General features: G+C 39.6%; 1 protein-coding gene across 4 annotated transcripts in view; it reads right to left on the reverse strand.

Moving 5' to 3' along the window:
* Window positions 1–20,602, reverse strand: part of RECK (reversion inducing cysteine rich protein with kazal motifs) — a 65,241-nt gene that overhangs the window by 37,279 nt on the left and 7,360 nt on the right. For all 4 annotated transcript variants that reach the window (XM_050892153.1, XM_050892152.1, XM_050892154.1 and 1 more), the window contains exons 3-6: window positions 15,928–16,002; window positions 11,800–11,836; window positions 3,203–3,288; window positions 780–827 (exon numbers count right to left, since the gene is read on the reverse strand). In XM_050892153.1, coding sequence (XP_050748110.1) covers window positions 780–827; window positions 3,203–3,288; window positions 11,800–11,836; window positions 15,928–16,002 — 246 coding nt within the window. The remainder of the gene's footprint in view (window positions 1–779; window positions 828–3,202; window positions 3,289–11,799; window positions 11,837–15,927; window positions 16,003–20,602) is intronic.

The raw sequence follows: 20,602 nt of genomic DNA on the forward strand, positions 1-20,602 counted from the left end.
TGGAAAAACAGGAAACCTGCTACACTTCTGCCCAAATCAAGAGAACAGAGAATTGTCTGATATCCTGATTATGAGCAGAATTTATGCAGGACCACCTAATTCAGGGCAGGAGGAAATGAGATGAAAGGGGGGAGGAGGAATCTGGCTTTTAATTAAGAAACAGATCGAAAGAAAAGAAGTCCTAGCAGAACAGCATTTCTACAAACTGTGTTAAAAAGAATATAGGTAAAGGCAGATTTCCGAAAATATCCTCATGATTAATTTTAAGAGCAGAACAGTAAAAATAATTGCAAGCATTAATAGTTTCACTGATGTTACAAAAAATTATTCACTTGAAATGATTTCAATTAGGATAGGATACTTAAGAAAGGTTATTCTTTCCTGAGTTTATTTCTTTAGGTCACTTTTAAGCTGACTCTCCCACTACAGAAGCTGAAACGTTTCTGATGGGATGAATGCTCACAATGAATGCTGACTTTCATCAGAACTTCTATGAAACAAACTTTTTTGGAATCCATGTCTCCGTTTTGAAAGTTGCATCTTTTTCATTCAAATTAAGATACATGCAAGTCTAAAAAAAGACAGGACCTTTTTACAGAAAACGATTATACTTTTACAAAAACTGTAGAGAGAGGTAATTTACATTTGGACGAAAATGAGTATATCCAGAAATACAACTACAAGAAGAGTGGACTTTCCCTCTTCTACAGGATACTTTTTACAGAATTTATAAAACAGTTGATTTTTAGTAAGATATATCTAGACACGTATATACATACCTCGTATTCCTTCCTGCAGACCTTTAAAACATCATTCTTTGCAGAAGCCTGAAAGACAGATAAATTTCTCCATTTGTAGTAGAAAATAATAAAATCATGTTGCAAAATAAAGACGATTCTACCTTTATATTAACTGTGATAACCATGGATTCATGATCTATTTAAATGTTCCTTTGTAAGAACCTAAAGAATCCATGTAAAGCTTTAAGAAAAAAAGCAGAAACCATGACTGTCAACACTACAATTAATTAAAAACCAAAACCTCATATTTCCACACCAAGCTAGTTGACACTGGCAGCACACAAAGCAGCTTTGTTTTCGTGAAACGCTTACCAGATAGAGCAGAATACAGGAAACATTTAGGAAATGGAAGAACTTGAGTATAAAAATCTCCCCATTTTGCATGCTCAGTACCACTTATGAGCCTCTTTCCCTTCTCCTCCCTCTTGTACGTACAGCCCTACAGTCCCTATTGTCAAACTGAGTTGCAGAAATTCTCCCTTCAAACTGCAGGTCAGTTTCTTCTGTGGAGTACCTCTTGCTCCTTTTTAATATGACAGATATTCAAAATTATTATTACTACTTACATTAGTTATTTCCCCCTCCAGTAATTTAAAATACCAGGCTGAAGTCTGACCTTGGACCTACCATATCACCTTCTTCAAAATGCCTCCAAAACTCCCTCAAGTTTCAAGAATCAAAATTAAAATCCAAATATTTCCCATTATCCCTAATGTTTGGCAAGTATCTTAGTTTAGCAAGTATTTTAGTTTAAATGAAAATCATATGAAATGATCAACCAATGTCAGCTAAAGTACAAAATATAGCCAAGATTCTGAGACAGCAGAGTTTGCAATCAAACAATACAGCCTCTGACTGTGAGAATAATGAGAAACGATATAACAATCGTAAGCTTACATTAACAGAATTTCATAGGACACTGCAATAAATGGAAGTGTTTTTATCAGGTCTGGAAAACACTTAAACATTAGGATAAATTTGAAAACTTTGCTAAGAAATGCATTTGGGAACAGATACATGTATCTTCTTTTCAGAAGATCAAAAGTACCCAGTTTGTTTACTCACTCCTCATCTCTTTTCCACACTATCCACTTTGTATACTCACTGCTCATCTCTTGTCAAACAGTTTAAACTATATGCTTTTGGGTGAAGGTAGCATCTTTTTTTTTTGCATGACAACAATTTGCAGTACGCTGCTGGTCCAAGATTAAGATTACACAGGTAACATTCAAGATACTACAGTGAATATTAAGTACATTTGTGCTCCAGAACTGAGTTACAAGGATGATGATAAGTAATTATACGCTCTTTGACTCTGAAGATGTTTTTAGGGTCACAAGCATATATTTGGGAAAAAAAAAAATGATCACAAAATGCTTCAGATTTTTAATAAAAAGGTCATTGCTAAATTTATGTATTACGCTTAAAATTGTCACATGACAAAACCAGTGATACAGTAACACCAAAACCAACTTTCTTCCATCTGATGAATAAAAACCTCTTTGAAGAGGCACAAAAATCTATTTAGGGCTGTAACCACAATGTTGCATCACTAAACATTACACTGCAAAAAAAAAAGAGAGCTTAGAAACAGCCACACATTGCCTTCCACTCAGCATTACTTTAAAATAACAACTTTCATGTGGAGACTGTGACAAAAAAAAAATCAAGAAATTAAGTTTAGCACAACCAAAGAGAGATTCAGAATCTTTATAGATTCCGTCAATAAATTACTACGAAGTAACAAACTAGAGCACATCAGCAATAATCACAGGCCTACTGTTCGCAAAGCAAAACTAAGTGGATTAGCTCAGTTTGCCAAGAGCAGTGGTGCTAGGACATGCCTCCAGCCAGCTCGCCGGCTCTCACACTGGAACTTCTGTGGTGTCAAAGTTATAAACACAGTAAGATTTCATCTTAACTGTATCTTCATTACTGAGCAATTAAATGTGGTATCAGAATGTACAAAAAAGGCACAGCTAACCCTAAGGTCTTAAAATTTCTTCTTCAGGCTCATCAAGTCATAGCAAGCAAGCCATATCAAGTCCTACAGCACAGTTGAAAATACATATCCCAAAAATCCCCCCCCAAAACCCATCACTTTTTTTTAACTAGGTTTTCATCTCAGTAGACTTGAACTTTTACTTTTTTACTGTAAATTCACTTTGAAAACGTAAATTATTTGTTTTGGTTTTTGGAATTTGGTTGCTGCCATTTATCACCAGTAGTACCTCCTGGGAAGTATCTAGTCATATTTTGTGATTTTAAAAAGAGTTCATGTGATAATTTAATTTTGATGTAAAAAATGCATGAAGCCTGAAGTTCATAAGTAGTAATACATAAATGAATTCAACACGGCATCATTTGACATTAACCACAGAAAAACAATTAGAAAGCCTTACCTGTTTGCATGCTTGCCGACATTCCACAGCAATAGCTAGCTCACAGCAACCTAAACCAACCCACCCGTCAGACTTCTTCAAAACTCCTTTGAAAATAGGATGACAGTACATATTAGAGTAGAAAGAGAAACCATGCCATCATTTTCCCTTCCCTCCCCATGAGTCAGTTACTTTTCAAATTTGATAATCCTGTTCTCATTCAAGAAGCCTATTTGCAGATCACATTTTTATTGGAATTTATGAAGTCATTCCAAACCAACTTTAAGCAAGAGAAGAGCAAGTCTGTGCCTTAATAAATGCTGAACTTGGCAATTATGAAGTACCTTCTATACACTAAGTTTAAAGATGCTTTATGCAAACTATTTTGTATGATCACTGGAAGTATCAGAGTTTGATAATTTGATTTATCTAATCTGAAATATATGCCAACAGAAACCAACAGGAAAAAAACCTCATTAAAATTAACATTATCTCTTACAGACACATCCTTTTGTTGGTTTCAATAGCATATTTTTCTACCAACTTTGTCAACATAGAATATGTTTCTCACTTCAAGCTTCCTGTACTGGTTTTGGTCGGGATGGAGTTAAATTTCTTCATAGTAGCTGGTATGGGGCTATGTTTTGGATTTGTGATGAAAACAGTGTTGATAACACAGGGATGTTTTAGTTAATGCTGAGCAGTGCTTACACAGAGTCAAGGCCTTTTCTGCTTTTCATACTGACTCGCCAGCGAGTAGGCTGGGGGTGCACAAGAAGTTGGGAGGGGACACAGCTGGGACAGCTGACCCCAACTGACCAAAGGGATATCCCAGACCATAAGACATTGTGCTCAGCAATAAAACTGGGGGCTGGAGGTTGGTGGGGACTGCCATTGCTTGGGGACTGGCTGGGCATTGGTCGGTTGGTGGTGAGCAATTTTTTTCTTTTACATCATTTGTTTTTCTTGCTTTTAGGGTTTTTTCCCCTTTCTTTTTGTTGTTTTTTTCTTCCATTTTTTAATTATAAACTGTCTTTATCTCAGCCCATGAGTTTTCTCACTTTTACCCTTCTGATTCTCCCCCTATCCCATTGGCGGGGGAGTGAGCAAGCGGCTATGCGGTGCTTAGCTGCCTACCAGGGTTAAATGACGACACTTCCTCTGTAGTTTATCCCCCCCAATAACACGGTTTCATATCCAGAATTATCTTCAATAAAAGTTTCCCATCTCCCTGTCTCTCTTTTTCCATTTATTTCACTATTCCCATTATCCTCATTTTTTACCATAAAGTTATACAGAAAAGCAAATTGCTGCCATAAGTTGTTTCATCCTCTTAATCTATTCACAAATATAGATCTTCTGATGTTTTCAAGACATCAGAAATCAAATAAAAGAAGAATGCATTCCTGTATCTATTTCTCACATAACTTTAAAGACAGAAATAATTAAGGGGAAGGTTTAACCTATGCAGCTGCCCAGCCGCTGTGGCAAAATTGTTACACTCTTTTTTCTTAGGGCAGGGGGTGGAATTATTTAGCTCAAATGAACCACTCATTTTTGTTTCGAATATTTTAAAAATAAAGCAGTATTTTAGGACATGCACAAATTATATCCTTTATGTAGAAATAAAAAGTATGAAGTAAAAGAATCAACTGCTTAATTTAAAAAAAGGCTCTTAAGCCTAGTAGAAATGCCTATTTAGAAAAGTCACACAGGAAGTCCAGCTTTAAAAAAGGGAAGTGAAAGAGCTAGGAGTGAGACCAGTGAGCTTACATTCAAATGCTAAGAAAATACTGGAAAAAAAGTCATTAAAAATCATTGCAATCAATGGAAAACAATCACCAGTAGGTATTTATCATGAACAAAACTGCCTTTAAAATACAGTCTGTCGGCTTTACAAACACAGGTGGCATAGAAAGTCTTACCAGTATCAGTCTTTCATGACATTCTGGTGGGCAAATTAAGAAAACACACTAATAGTAAATTTATAAAGGAGGAGCAAAATCTTTAGCTAAATTAACATATTTTCCCAGCAAATTAAAATATTAATTATGTTTATTAAAATGTAAATTAAAACCTTAATGCTCGACACAAGTAAGGTAGCAGGATTGCATAGCGGGTGGAGGGAGCAGAGAGGCAAAGGTAAAGAACAGCTTTTGGTTGCAGCCTGCATTCTGTCAGTTTGAAGTTGCCATGTACCATCTGAATGGTCCAGACCTTCTGGAAGCACTGTAGGCCAGTGATTTACTGGTCTTTTTGGAGACTGTCCAAATCCCCTTTACATCTATTCAGAGTATTGGCTCACCTTTCCAATTCAAATTAGTTCAAAGCATCTGTGAAGGCCACGAACACCTGCAAATTCAGCTCATCTTCCACTTCCATAACTGGGGTACGGAATTAGGTTTTTAGAGATTGAGCATCTTTTTGAAAGTGTTAAAGAGATGCCTGTTGTGCACACATCAGTAATTTGCAATCAGTGTTCAAAAATTCAGAATTTGATGCATTGTTTTAAATTAATTCCAAAAGTAAATGCATGTCTACATGGAAGTCATGCACATATGTTTAAATACACATGTACAGTTAATTGCCAAATCAACTACTCACTACATTCTATTTTAGGCCTAAAATAATGTAGCGGTTGTTTCTGCATAACTTTCATATGTGGAGCTATACACAGACTCCTTTCACTCAAAACAGTAATGTTCGGTAGAATATTTATTAGTAGGATCGATATTGTAAGGTATAAGCAATCTAAAAAACATAAAAGAAATATCATGTGCAATATGAAAACAAGATTTCCAGAAATCTCTGCTGCAATAACCAGCTATATCCAAGAGAAACACATGATAAATACAGCTGTACAGCTTTAGGGGCAATGTCACCACTGAATAGTCACCAGTGAATCACCACTGAATAATCAAGCATCCGTATTTTGTGCAATACAGAGCCTGTCGTTTTCAGACATAACTTTTACTGGAACTAAACTGTGCTAAAAGAATGAAGCAAGCTACAAATACATGCCAAATTAAGAACGCTGATAAATTTCAGCCATAGTTAGTACTTTCTTGGCAAGTGGCCCTCTCCCCACGATATTTATGAGTAGCAGACAAGCTTGTGGAGAAAAAATTGATGTCACATCTTCAAAAAACATTGAACTGCAATTTTAATACAGCAACTTATAAATTAATTTTGTAGTCAAGGTAAATAAAATGCATGCATTTCTAGATTAAAATATACCTTCAGTGCACAATTAATTGACTGGAGTCCATAGTTCTGATTATTCACCAAATTAACTGATACAAGTACATTACAGATCCCTGAACTATAAAAAAATCATCTAAGTGCATAACACAGGCTCTTGTCCCACATCTCCTCCAAAAAGTTTCCAGAAGCCACATCACATTAGTGAGATGACTTACAAGATACACACGTTTTTCTTCCTTATTATAAACATTTTACTGCACTCTCCACAAGAGTATTGAAGTCAGAAACAGAGGTAAAAAGCTGTATAAACATGCAAAATCAGAATGTCATCTCTGATACACTTATTTTGTGATGAGAAAAACATTCTGAAAATATCTGAGAAATGCTGGATCACTGTGATCCTGAGGAAACTGGGGAGGAAAACAAAAAGGAAGATCGAAAAAGAAGAAAGTGAAAAACTAGGCTTCTCATGTTCAAGAGTTGCATGTGCGAAGAAGGGTGCAAGAAAGCCCAAGTCAGAATTCTGTTGTCTCTTTGAAGTCTTCTACAGTCTGCTTACAGAAAATGATAAAGCTTAAACTCAGAACATAGTTATCATCTAGAATTATAGGTTGCTGGGTTTGCTCTCCTCCCCCCCACCCCCCAGCTGGGGGTCCCTTGATCATCTTTTGCAAGCAGTTTCTTGAACAGTATTGTGTGTGCACGGTCATAAAGAAACTTCAATTTCCTAGACAAGTCCCAAAAAATAATACATGTTCTGTAGGCCTACTGGATTTAATAACCAAATATTGACACACTAATGACACCTGCCTTCAGAAAACATGAAAAAATAATTTTCTTTCAGATAACACTTACATTCCTGAACATCTAGTCTTAACTATTTAAGGCTTACAACACTGTCTTGGCAAGGACAATAAAACATGACTTACAGTGTTGTTTTGTGAGGATGAGCCATAAAAGAAAGTTAACAGAAGACCATCATGATGGGTTTAAGGAAGTGGAAATAAATGTGAAAAAGAATGGTAGCTCAAGTGGTAGCTGTGAGATTACTAATATTTTAAGGTAACTATCGTGATGAAGTTACTGGTAAATCAAACAATTCCAAAATTTTAACACAAATCAGTAATATCAAGTTGCTGTGGGGAAGGAATAGAAGAGGAGAAAACACAAACTATAATGAAAATAGACAAAGGATAGATCAAGCAGCAAATTATAAGGCAGAATCCCAAATTATTTAGCATATATGTTGTGTTATGACAGGATGCCATTGAAACCCATATACAAAACAGGTTTCTACCTGCTTTCTTAACTAAACTGCCAGGCATGTCATACAGCTGTTAAGAAAGAAAATAACTATCAAAGTAATCCGTTTATCCAGTCAATATTCTGCAACTGTCCATGGTAACACTGATGTTGGGAGGGCTGTATACAGTTTCATCATAGAGTGTGTGTGTGTCTGTCTGTCTGTGTGCATGTGTGTGTGAAAACACTTTGTGGATGCTGTACTATGAAAAATCAGAGATTCTGATCCAGTCAAAACTCAGTTTGTGGCCCCATTCTAAACTCTGTTATGAAATACTTTCTGTACTGATGATAGTCAAAGGGGAGAAAAATGAGAAAGAAAACCACAGAATCACTGAGGTTGGAAGGAACCTCTGGAGATTGTTTAGTCCAACCTCCCTGCTCAAAGAAAAGTCAGCTAGAGCAGACTGCCCAGGACCATGCCCAATAAGGTTTTGAGTACCTCCACAGATGGAGACTCCAAAACCTCTCTGAGCAACCTCTTCCGCTGTTCAATCATCCCTACAGTAAAAAAGTTTTTTCTTACGTTTAAATGGAAGTTACTGTTGTTCAATCTGTGCTCACTGCCTCTTGTCCTGCCACTGGATACCACTGACAAGAGCATGGCTCCATCTTCTTCACTCACTTCCATCAGATAATTATATATAGATAAGATCCACCACCCTCAGCTTTCTCTTCCTGATAACGGTAACCAATCCCAGCTCTCTCAGCCTGTCCTCATACATGTTCCTTAATCATCTTAAAGTGGCTCTTTGCTGGGCCTGCTCCAGTATGCTCATATCTTTCTTGTACTGAGATGCCCAGAACTGGACACAGTATCCCAGATGTGGTCTCATCAATGCTGAGTAGAGGTGAAGGATCACCTCCCTTGATCTGCTGACAACATTCTGTCTAATGCAGCCTAGGTGCTGTTGGCCTCCTTTGCTACAAGGGCACATTGCTGGATCATGTTCCACTTGCTGTCCACCAGGATCCCCAGGTATGTTTCTACAAAGCTGCTTTCCAGCTGGTCAGCCTCCTGTGTGCTGTGGAGCATGGGGCCTTCACCAGGTGCAGGACCTTGCATTTCCTTTTCTGAAGCTTCTTGAGGTTCCTGTCTGCCTATTTCTCCAGCTTGTCAACATCCCTCTGAATGGCAGCACAACTATCTGGTCTAGCAATCTCTCCTCCCAGTTTTGTATCATCTGCAAATACACTGAGGGTGCACTCTGTCCCATCATTAATGAAGATGTTATATAGGACTAGACCCAGCATCATCCCCGGGATACTGGCCTCCAGCTGGACTCTGTGCCACTGATCACAAACCTTTGAGCCCAGCAGTTCAGTCAGTTTTCAATCCACCTCCACTGTCCACTTATTCAGCCCACACTTCATCAGTTTGTCTATAAGGATGTTATAAAAAACAGTGCTGAAGGCCTGACTAAAGTTGAGATAGACAACATCCACTGCTCTCCCCTCACCTAACAAGCCAGTCATCTCATCATAGAGGGTTATCAGGTTGGTAAGCACTATTTCCCCTTCATAAATCCATGCTGACCAATCACCTTCTTGTCCTTGATGTGTTTGGAAATGGTTCGCAGGAAGATCTGCTCCATTACCTTACCAGGGTTTGAGGTGAGACTGACCAGTCGGTGGTTCCCCAGGTCCTCTTTGCCCTTTCTACAGGCAGGAGTGACACTTGCTTTCCTGCAGTCCTTAGCATCCTCTCTCAATAGCCATGACCTTTCAAAGATTATTGAGAGTGACCTTGCAATGACATTAGCCAACTTACTCAGCACTCGTAAGGATATCCATCAGATCCCATAGACTTGTTTGCTTAAATATTACCTAACCTGATCCTCCTCCATCAAGTGCAAGTCTTCCTTGCTCCGGACTTTACCGCTGATCTCAGGGATCTGGCATTCCTGAAGGCTCATCTTACCAGTAAAGACTGAGGCAAAGAAGGCCATGGCCTTTTTAATGGCATTCATCACCAGGTTTCCTGCCCCATTCAGCAGCAGGTCCTTGTCTTCCCTAGTCTTCCTTTTGCTGCTGATGTAGTTAAAGAAACAGGGCAGCTTTCTGGCTGCCCTTCACATACCTCACCAGGATCAACTCCAGATAGGCTCTGGCTTTTCTAACCCCATCATGAAGAACTGGAGCTTGGGTAAGGTGATCCTTGAACATCAAGCAGCTCTCTTGGACCCCTCTTCTCTCCAGGGCTGTATCCCATGGGATTCTTCCAAGCAGATTGCCTGTGCCCTCCTGTGTTGTCTCTTCAAAAGGTACCAGAGTGATTACAGTTGCCCATGAGCATCAGGGCCTGTGAACATGAGACTTCTTCCAGTTGTATGAAGAAGGCCTCATCTACTACTTCCTCCTGATCAGGCAGTCTGTAGCTGACACCCACAACATCACCCATGTTGGACTGCTCACTAACATGTTGATATGCCCATACTATGCCACTCATACACCCATGTGCTGTTCTCAGCTGGCTCATCATCCATCCCCAAGCAGAGCTCCATGCATGCCACTTACACTCTCACATAAAGGGCAACTCCCCCTCCTCACCTTCCTGGCCTGTCCTTCCTGTACCTGTCCATCACAGCGCTCCCGCTGTGGGAGCCTTCCTGCTATGTCTCCATGACCGCAATAAAATCGTAGCCCTGTAACTGCATGTAGACTTCTAACTCCTCCTGTTTGCTCCCCATGCTGTGTGTGCTAGTGTACAGGCACCTCACAGAGGCACTCAGTTGTACTGAGTTCCCAGAAGGGGAATAAGAGCTTCCCCTATAATGCTGTCCTATATACACACCATTAATTTACAAAATCTTACAGTGTGTGGAATCACTGGAGAATACCTAAAAGAATTTTAAAAGTGGCTCATGTCAAAGAAGAAGAAAACAGTAACGTAACTTCACATGCAAGAAGAATGAAAAGTGACTGGCTTCGTGCAGGTACAAAGTTCAGGATACAAGCTCAGGATACTACAGGAAGATTTCACTTTTATCACAGGACTAAGCTATGATTTACATCACCACTGAAGAAGTGACTTTTTTCCATAAATCAGAGAATAATAGAATCCTACCATAAAGGCACTGAAGAGGCCTCACAGCAGTTTAGAAAGTACAGGAAGACAATTTGGGAGTGGTTCATTAACAAAAATTTCCAATGCTTTTTCACTTGCTTACACAAACCTAACATTCAAAATAAAATATGTATTTCTCACGTGCAGTAAAAGCATTGCCATTCATTTGTATATAGCTACTGAGCTTCAATGAAATTAGGTACTGTCTCCAACTAAAAATTTATCACATTTTAGATGAGACAGAAGCACTGCAACTCCAAAAGATATTATTGGTTAAGTAAAACTAGCAAAATATAAGACAGCAAATCTCTTTGCATGCACTGGAATCAACAGTTTGCCTCTGAAGCCAGAAGGGGGAGAAGTCTGAGCAGATGCCATAAAACTGTTACAGCCTCCTCTTTCCTCACTACCACTTTTTCAACCATAGCATGCTAATTTCACTCAAAGTCTTTTAGAAATTACATATGATACAATAGTACTAGTTAAGTTGAATTTCATCTATTTTTGATCTCTCCTTTTAACATAACAGTCCTGTCTTGTGATTTATGCTTTAACTTTCTAAATCCACCCGTACCAAGCAGTTTGGTTCTTGATCTGACCCTCTGCACTTACTAAATTGTTTGTCTAATTCTTACTATTTCCCCGTTACTCATTTTTTTTCCAAATTATACTGCATCTAGAGCAAAGTTGCAATAATCCATGATTTTATAGATCAGGCACGGTATACTGAAACTAAAAATAACAGAAAACCTTTAAAGGAAAGAAACTTTGATATTTCTTGGATGTGTCACAGACGCATATGTGTTTAATCATACAAACGTATTAAACATTTTCTAACTAGGAAAAGAAAAGAAGTGTTAAAAAAAATATGCACAGGTAACCCAGTTTAGACTAAAGGAAACTAGACACCAAATACAGTTTATAATGGAAGCACAATGAAAGTTAAATTATCATGAAATCTATAGGTGCAGGTGGTAGACACATCATCAAAACATGCATATGGTGAAAAAGCAACACGATTCAATAGTAAACCAGTATTTCTTACCTGGTAAAGAAGAATTTATACAACCCCACACTTCTCCCTGAAAAGTAAAATGCAATTAAGCAAAAGTAAGTCTGCAGAGGAAGAGAGTTTCTAGCAGACACAAAAGAGCATTTTCAGCATTTTTGCCCTGGGTTTTAAGTATCCTATTGGAAGAATTGTTATGTTCAAAACATCTTTTGAAGAAGCGCTACGTGATATAAGTTGAGTACCACTTGCTTTGATGAGAAGGCTGCCATCTACAGAGTATGGAATCAACAGCAGCGTTTTTGTAGGTGCAGAACATACTGTGATTACCTGGAATATGCTAGCCAATCAACTTTCTCCACCAGTGTTTAGAGAACTAAGTAGCAACTGTTTAGACAAAGATTTATCTAGGACCAAGACCTGTGGAGAAGCTTATTGCCCTAGCACTCCTTTCCACCAGCTTAAAAAAAACCCCAAACAACACATATAGCCACACACAAAACAAAAGAACGAGGTTTTAAGGTACCCCAGAGACTAGAGAAATGTAGCTTCAGGGAAAGAAGGATACATGGAAGAAAGAGTTGTATAAGTGAAGTTTACTAACATGAAAATTTACAATAGGGACCTGTTGGGTTCACCGCGACTGCAAAGCACTTCTGGTCCTAAGCACAGGTCCTGCTAAATGACCTAAGTGGGTGATGGTATTAGGCAGAAGAATCCTGCCATGTTTCCTTTTTTTTGGCAGGAAAAAAAAAGGTGGAGAGCTTACCAAAGAGTTGCTGTCCCTATCCCTCTCATTGCTGTTGTTACCGAGACTACTAGCCAAGCTGATTATAGGGGATTCTTTACACTGGGGCCAGTATAAAAGAAATCTCAGGTCAGACACTGGTCTGCCACAGGTACTTATGTTACCCACCCAATAAAAGTTACAAATGTCCTGGAAGAAGGAGGTTTAGGCAGCAGAGGAAGAATTCCATCTAAGGTAAGCATTTTAGTTCAACTGTCAGAAACCAATACATATCACAGTTACAGGGGGTGCGGGTGTGTTAGAAGTCTGAAGAATAAAAGCTACGGGAGTTGCTATACGCCGTATGATAGATCTTTAACATCCTACAAGTGGAGTCTTACAACACTTACACAATATGATCACAGTATAGCATTTAAAATGACAAGAGTAAAGAAAAGCCTTGAAGGATTACATGTATTTTAGTACAATGTTATTGAATTCAATATTTTTTAAGCAAGCACTAGGAAAACCTTAATTAGATGAAATCAGAGGAAAATTCTGCAGAGAGTAAGAAGGCAAGTGACAACTCTTAAGGGGTGTATTGGGTTTATGTGGCAAGGTTTTTGTAGCGGGGGGGCTGCAGTGGTGGCTTCTGTGAGAAGATGCCAGAAAGCTTCCCCCATGTCCGACAGAGCCAGTTCCAGCAGGCTCCAAGATGGACCTGCTGCCGGCCAAGGCCGAGCCAATCAGTGATGTTAGCAGCGCCTCTGTGATAAGATATTTAAGAAAGGGTAAAAACTGCTGTGCAACAGCAGCTGGGAGAGAGGAGTGAGAATATCTGAGAGACACAACCCTGCAGACACCAAGGTCAGTGAAGAAAGAGGGGGAGGAGGTGCTCCAGGCACCGGAGCAGAGATTCCCCTGCAGCCTGTGGTGAAGACCATGGTGAGGCAGGCTGTCCCCCTGCAGCCCATGGAGGTCCATGGTGGAGCAGATATCCACTCTGCAGCTCGTAGAGGACGCCACGCCAGAGCAGGTGGATGTGCCCTGAAGGAAGCTGCAGCCCGTGGAGAGCCCGCGCTGGAGCAGGCTCCTGGCAGGACCTGTGTCCTCCGTACAAAAAAACTCCGTACAAAACTGTCCTCCGTATCTCTGGGAGTTTCCCACTCAGATAAGAGTCAAAGTCAGCTCAAAAGAAAAGGGTAAAGAGCTGTTACTTCTACTAGTTCCACCCCACTGATTCAGTTGACTTCCTTTCTTGCATGAGAAGGTTAACAGTTGGACTCGATGTTAAGGGTCTTTTCCAACCTAAATGATTCTACAATTCTAAGATAAAGTTGCCTCTTGTGTTGGCAGTTACTGTATTACTCAATACCAGGCAATACCCTTTCTATGCGTCCTGGTTTCAGCCGCGACAGAGTTAATTTTCTTCCTAGTAGCTGGTATAGTGCTGTGTTTTGGATTTAGTATAAGAATAATGTTGATAACACAGTGATGTTTTCAGTTGTTGCTAAGCAGTGTTTATACTAAGTCAAGGATTTTTCAGCTTCTCATGCCCAGCCAGCAAGAAGGCTGGAGGATCACAAGAAGTTGGGAGGGGACACTGCCAGGACAGCTGACCCAAACTGGCCAAAGGGATATTCCATACCATATGACGTCTTGCCCAGTATATAAACGAGGGGGAGTTGGCCAGGAGGGGCGGATTGCTGCTCGGGAACTAACTGGGCATTGGTCGGCAAGTGGTGAGTGACTGCATTGTGCATCACTTGTTTTGTATATTCTAATTCCTTTAGTATTATTATTATCATTTTATTATCATCATCATTATTTTCCTTCCTTTCTGTCCTATTAAACTGTCTATCTCAACCCACGAGTTTGGGTTTTTTTCTTCCGATTCTCTCCTCCATCCCACTGGGCGGGGGGAGTGAGCAAGCGGCTCTGTGGTCCTTAGTTGCCAGCTGGGGTTAAACCACGACACTATGACATGACCTGAAGGAATACAGACAACACAATGTCTGTAACCAGTGCTCCAGAAAACAGACCATCTGATTAAATTCATAACCTATCTGCTCGTCTGTGGAATGTCACTAGAACACCTCTCCAACAAAGACAGGTGGTATCTGAAAACAGCAAATATGGTATTAAGTTGAATTGTTAACCACTTTACATCTAGATGTCTTTTGCAAAAGTTTATAAATATTACCAGTTCAGTGATATTAATTTAAGATACACACTAGCCAGTAAACTTGCCATTTATAAAGATGGTAATTGGGAGTTAAAAAAAATCATTCTGTCAATCATTTTCCCCCTTTCAGATACCCTCCAATCCTGTCTTCTAAAAATGCACTTCTATACTATACAGACAGATCCTACTCTTCCTATCAGGGAATAAAAGATAAAGAAAACCAGTACCAAAACAAATGCTATTCACCACTTTGATGTTTTCATGCCACAGGTTTTAATCATACCATCAGCTGTCTATAACTTTCCAAGACCTTAAAGCTGATGATCCACAGAAACAAAACATTGAAAAAGCACACTTTTCACACACAGGAGAAAAGGATCTATAAGCAAACACACTCTTGTGAAGTTGCTTATAAAATGTTATTCTCAGATTTACTACTCCTACACATTGCCCCTTTGAGCTGAGCATATGTTTTAGGCTAGCTGGAAACAGTATTGACACCGTTTAGAAGTAACAAAAAATTACCAGAAGAAAGCAGACCTTTCTGACAGCAAATGTGTTGAGATATTCTAAGCTGCCAAGAGATAAGACTCCAGAATTTACAATCTGAATGATAGTGCTTATCTCTTCCCCAATTAGATCATCTCTAAGACAGGGAGCAAATTACACTCTTAATTTTTTTTAGTGATACACTAGAGAACTTTTAGGAAACCATAATCTTACTTATCCAATAAAAGCATTACTTCACTTTGTCAGATATGGCCATAAACCATTCAGAGCAGCTATGAGCATCTCCTTGCCTTAGCCCAACCAAGACCTCACAGCTTTGTCCCATACACAAGCTGGAACACATGGTCTAATTTAAGTCACTGCCATCAACATCGACGTGACAATCACCCAGCACAAGTTTTTACAACATAGGTCAGATTTCCATTGCATTTCATAGCTTACGCAACCAGGACACCTAGCAAAATTGTCCAGTCCCATCTTATTGCAAGTAGCATAACATATGATGGCTTTAAAAAAAAAAATAAAAATCCTACTTTGAGGACCAAATCTCATTATAAGAATTTTTCTAGTCCTTATCACAAGGAAGAAAAGGCTTGAAGACATACACACGTGTTCTACCAGCTCAAAACTCAGTGAGTAAATAAAATACAAGTAATTTTAAAACCTTATTTTTGCAAGCAAAACTTTGTTAATATAAGATTAGTTGTTTTGTTTTCTTTAATTAAAAACTAGCAAGCCTTACCATTGATTCTGGACAATACTCAGGTGCTCGCTGCAGTAAGTGCTTCAAACGGGAATCACTCTTAGAAGACAAAATCTGTTAGAAACAAAACACACCTTAAAACATATAAAATGTAACTACACATTGAATACTTTTTTCAATTGATTTCATCGTTTTTATTTTCACTACCACCTACCCTTTGAAAACTTTGGCTAACAGTTAATATGTAAACAATGCAAAGTTAAGATTTTCTTTTATATATCTATAGTCTTTCAAATATGTTGCACTTTTTATGAAGAAGGAATTTTTATATTTAGAAGTGAATGAGAATTTCTCCCTCAAACACTTAAATCAAAGTTTCTATCGAATAGGCAGTGTGAAAAACATAGAGGATTTCTGCCCCACATATCAAAATATTATACAACTCTACTTAATTAACCTTCTGATACATGTTACATGACCTCAGGCAACTAAACTCCTTCCAAAAAACCCTGAAACAAGTAATTTTTGTGGAACAAAGATGAACAAAACCTAGACTAGTTAAAGAGACTATTGAAACTAACAGGGCAATGAATACTACCCATAGCAGAGCAAGATCAAGTTAAGCACCACCTAAGCAAACTGAACATCCAGAAGTTCATGAGACTGGATGGGATGCAACTGAGGATGTTGAGAAGCTAGCCACTGTCATTGCAAGGCAGCTTTGCTACCATTTTTGAAAGACCATGGTAATTGGATGAGGTTCCTGATGACTGAAAAAAGACAAACATCATATCTATTAGAAAGGCAAGAAGGATAATCTAGGGAATTACAGGCTGTTCAGCCTAACCTCACCCCGCAGGAAGATTATGGAACAAATCCTCACAGAAGCCATGTCAGGGCACATGAAGGACAAGAAGGTGACTGGGAACAGTCAACACAGGCATACCAAGGGCAAATTAAGCCTGATAGCTTTCCATAATGAAAAGACTGCTTTACTAAAAAAGTGGAGAACAGTATATGTTGTCTACCTTGACTTTAAAAAGGTTTTTGCATGGTCTCCCACTGTATCTTTAGAGCCAAACTGGTGAAACATGGATGGGATGGATGGGCTACAAGGTGGGCGACAAACTGCTTGGACAGTAGGGTTCAAAGATTAGCAGTCAGCCGTTCAATGTCTAAGTGTTGGCCACTTAGAAGTGGTATAATACAGGAGTCAGACCAATACTGTAAATGGCTTTACTAGCAAGCCGGACAATGGGACAGAAAAAATCCTCAGCAGGTATGCAGATGAGCCTAAACTGGGAACTGTCATCAATATGCTGGAGGGTGGAGCTGCCACTCAGATGGGTTTCAACAGGCTGTAGCAATGCGCTGACAAGAAACTCAAGCAGTTCAACAAAGGCAAACACAGAATCTTGCAGCTGAAATGGAATTACCCATGCAACAGTACAGGATGGGTGCTCACTGGCTAGAAACCAGCTTTGCAGAAAAGGGTGTTGGATCCTGGTGGATGACAAGTTCCACATGGGTCAGCACTGCACTGGTGCAGCACTGAAAGCTAACAGTATACTGCACTTCATTAGCAACAGCGCTGCCAGCAGGTTAAAGGAAGATGACCACTCTCTTCTATTAGGCACTGATGGGGCCACATCTGTAATACCAAATCCAGTTTTGTGCCACCCCTGTGCAAGAAACGTTATTGATGAACTGCAGAGTCCAGTAGAAGGCCACAAAAGATGCTGGACTTTACGAAGTACCAAGACAGGCCAAGGTAAAAGAATCTGTTCAAACTGAAGAAGGGTTAAGAGGGAGAAGCGTGGATATAAATTCCTGTCTTCCAGTACCTGAAGATGGATTATAGAAAAGACAAGTCAGACTGTTCTCAGAGTTGCACAGTAGAAGGATGAGCTGCAAAAGTAACAAGTTGCAGCAAGAGACATTCTGACTGGATGCAAAGGAAAAAAAAATCTTCACCATGAGAGTAGTTAAGTGCTGGAACAGATTCCCCAGAGAGGCTGTGGAAAGCCCATCCTTGATGATATTCAAAGCTTGACTAACAAGATCCTGATCAACCTGATTTAATTTTGAAGCTAGCACCTCTCTGTGCAGGAAGTTAGACAAAATGACTCTTCCAACTTAAATTATCTTGCACAGCTATACTTGGGGAGAAATCTTACCTTACCTTATTGACTTTCATACACAATTCTTAATCACGTAAATTTATCTTTTTTTCCCCAGGTGTCTTTCAGACCATTTTGTAATGTTGTTCATCTCATTTCCTTACAACAGTAGCAATATTTTCACAGTTTATTACAAGATGCCTTTACCTCATCAATCTTTTTGGTGTTGTTTTTGTTGTTGTTTTCATTTGGTTTTGTTTTTTAAAGTTTCATGGAAGTGTTAACACAAGTTGAGCTCTCAGCACATTTTAAATTGTTTCCTGGTCCCACATTAATCGTGTTTTTAGTTCTTGTTCCTTTAGCAGTCCAATTAAGTAAAACACTTATAAATTAAAACAAGAAACTGGACAACAAAAGGGATGAAAACAGACCTATTAATGTGGGATATGAAACTGGAAATTACAGGAATAACTGAAACATGGATGCATTTCAGATCTTCCAGAAGGAGAAATACATTACAGTTTATTCTAAATTTGCAACATGATAAACTCATGGGAAGAAAAACAAGAGAACAATAGTACTGGTTTCAGAAATGAGAGCAAGAAAAGAACAGTAGTATTTGAGGTCTTTTGGGGCCATAGAACAATAAAATAATTCAGGTTGGAGGGGACCTCAGAAGATCATTGATTTCAACCTCCTGCTCAAAGCAGGGTCAACTGTGAGGCCAGACCATGTTGCTCAGGGTGTTATCCAGGCAGGTCGTGAAAACCTCTCAGGATGGAGAATGCACAGCCTCTCTGTTTTCATGGTGGAAAAGTTCCTCCTTATAACCAGCTGGAACTGTCTAGTTTCAAATTATGACTGCTCTCTATTCTACTCCCACTATGTACCACTGTGAAGAGCCTGGTTCTGTCTTCTGAGCAATCTTATTACAGGTATCAGAAGGCTGCTCTGAGGTGCTCCTTCTTCCCCAGGCTAAAGGCAGTACCCTCAGCCTCTCCAGAGAGGGCATGTGCTCCAGCCCCCTGCACCTTGGTGACTCTCTGCTAACTTGTTCCAGTTAACTGATGTCTTTCTTGTAACAGGAGGGACAAAACTGGACACAGTATTCTAGATGTGGTCAGCAAGTGCTGACTAAACGGGGAGGATCATTTCTCTAGACCTACTGGCTATGCTCCTGTTAATATGGCCCAGGATGCCGTCTTTATTGTTGGGGCACACTGCTGGCTCATGTTCAGTTTGCTGTCTGTATACCAGTACCCCGGGTCCTTTTTCAGCAAATCTGCTCCCTAGCAAATCAATCTCCGACTCGTATTGTTGCAAGCGATTCTTTCTTCCCAGGTGCAGGACTTTGCATTTGTTCTTGTTGAATTTCATAAAGTTCCTGTTGGCCAATTCCTTCCATCTGTCCAGGTCCCTCTGGATGACAGTCCTGCCATTAAGATTATCAGCTCTTCCCTCCAGCTTGGTATTGCCTGAAAACTCAACAAGAGTGGAATCTGTTGCCTCCTCCAGGTCATTAATAAAGATGTTAAACAGGACAGGTCCCAGGACAGACCCCTTTGGTATTCCACTTCTTATTAGCCTGCAGGCAGAGTAGAACCCACTAACCCCTATCTCTGAGCCTGATTATCCAACCAATTTTTTTACTCATCTAGTTGTCCATCCAACAAAACCATATTATCCTAAAATGGATACAAAAATATTGAGGGAGGCAGTGTTGAAAGTCTTGCTAAAGTCAACACAAATGACATCCACTCCTTTCCCCTCATCGAGAAATCCACCCTTATTATCAAAAGCAATCAAGTTTGTCAGGCATGATTTACCCCTTGCATGCTCAGAAATAAGTTCTGAGAGGACTCTGTCCATGATTTTCCCAGGGATTTAAGAGAAGATGACTAGTCTGTAGTTTGTTGGATTGGGAACCGCCCTTTGGGGTTTTTTTTTTGGCTGTGGTTTTTTTTTTTTGAAGATGGGTACATTGTTTGTCCTTCTCCAGTCATTGGGGGGGCCTCCTCCAAGTTCCACAACCTTTCAAAGATGATAAAGAGTAATCTTGCAGTGACACCAGCCAGCCCTCTCAGCAGCCTCAGATGCAGTCTGTCTAGTCCCATGGACTTGTATGGGTCAAATTTTCTCAAGTAATTTCCGACTCAACCGTCACCTATTATTGGTAGTACTCCTCCTTGAACCCCGTCTCTATGCACACAGGACTGGGAGACCTTGTTAACAAAGACTCAGGAAATAAGGCATTCAGTACCTCTGCCTTACCTGTGTTTGCTGACACTAAATCATGTGCTGCATTCAGCAACAGTTGCACGTTTTTCCTTCTAGAGCCTTTAACTACTGCCATAGCATGTCTTGTTGCCCTTGACATCCTCTGCAAGTCTCAACTCCAGTTGAGCTTTGTCTTTCCCAATACATGCCTAGGCAAACTTTCTAAACTCCTGTTTTATAACCTTTCCCTGCTTCTACCTTCTCTATGCTGCCTTTCTGCATTGAAGCTTGTTGATGACTTCCCTGTTTAGCCAAGCCAGCCTCTTGAAATATTAACATGTTTTCCTGAGGACTGGGATAGACTGTTCTTATGCTTG

This window comes from Gymnogyps californianus, chromosome 2 (genome assembly GCF_018139145.2).
Source record: "Gymnogyps californianus isolate 813 chromosome 2, ASM1813914v2, whole genome shotgun sequence".
Lineage (NCBI taxonomy): Eukaryota > Metazoa > Chordata > Aves > Accipitriformes > Cathartidae > Gymnogyps > Gymnogyps californianus.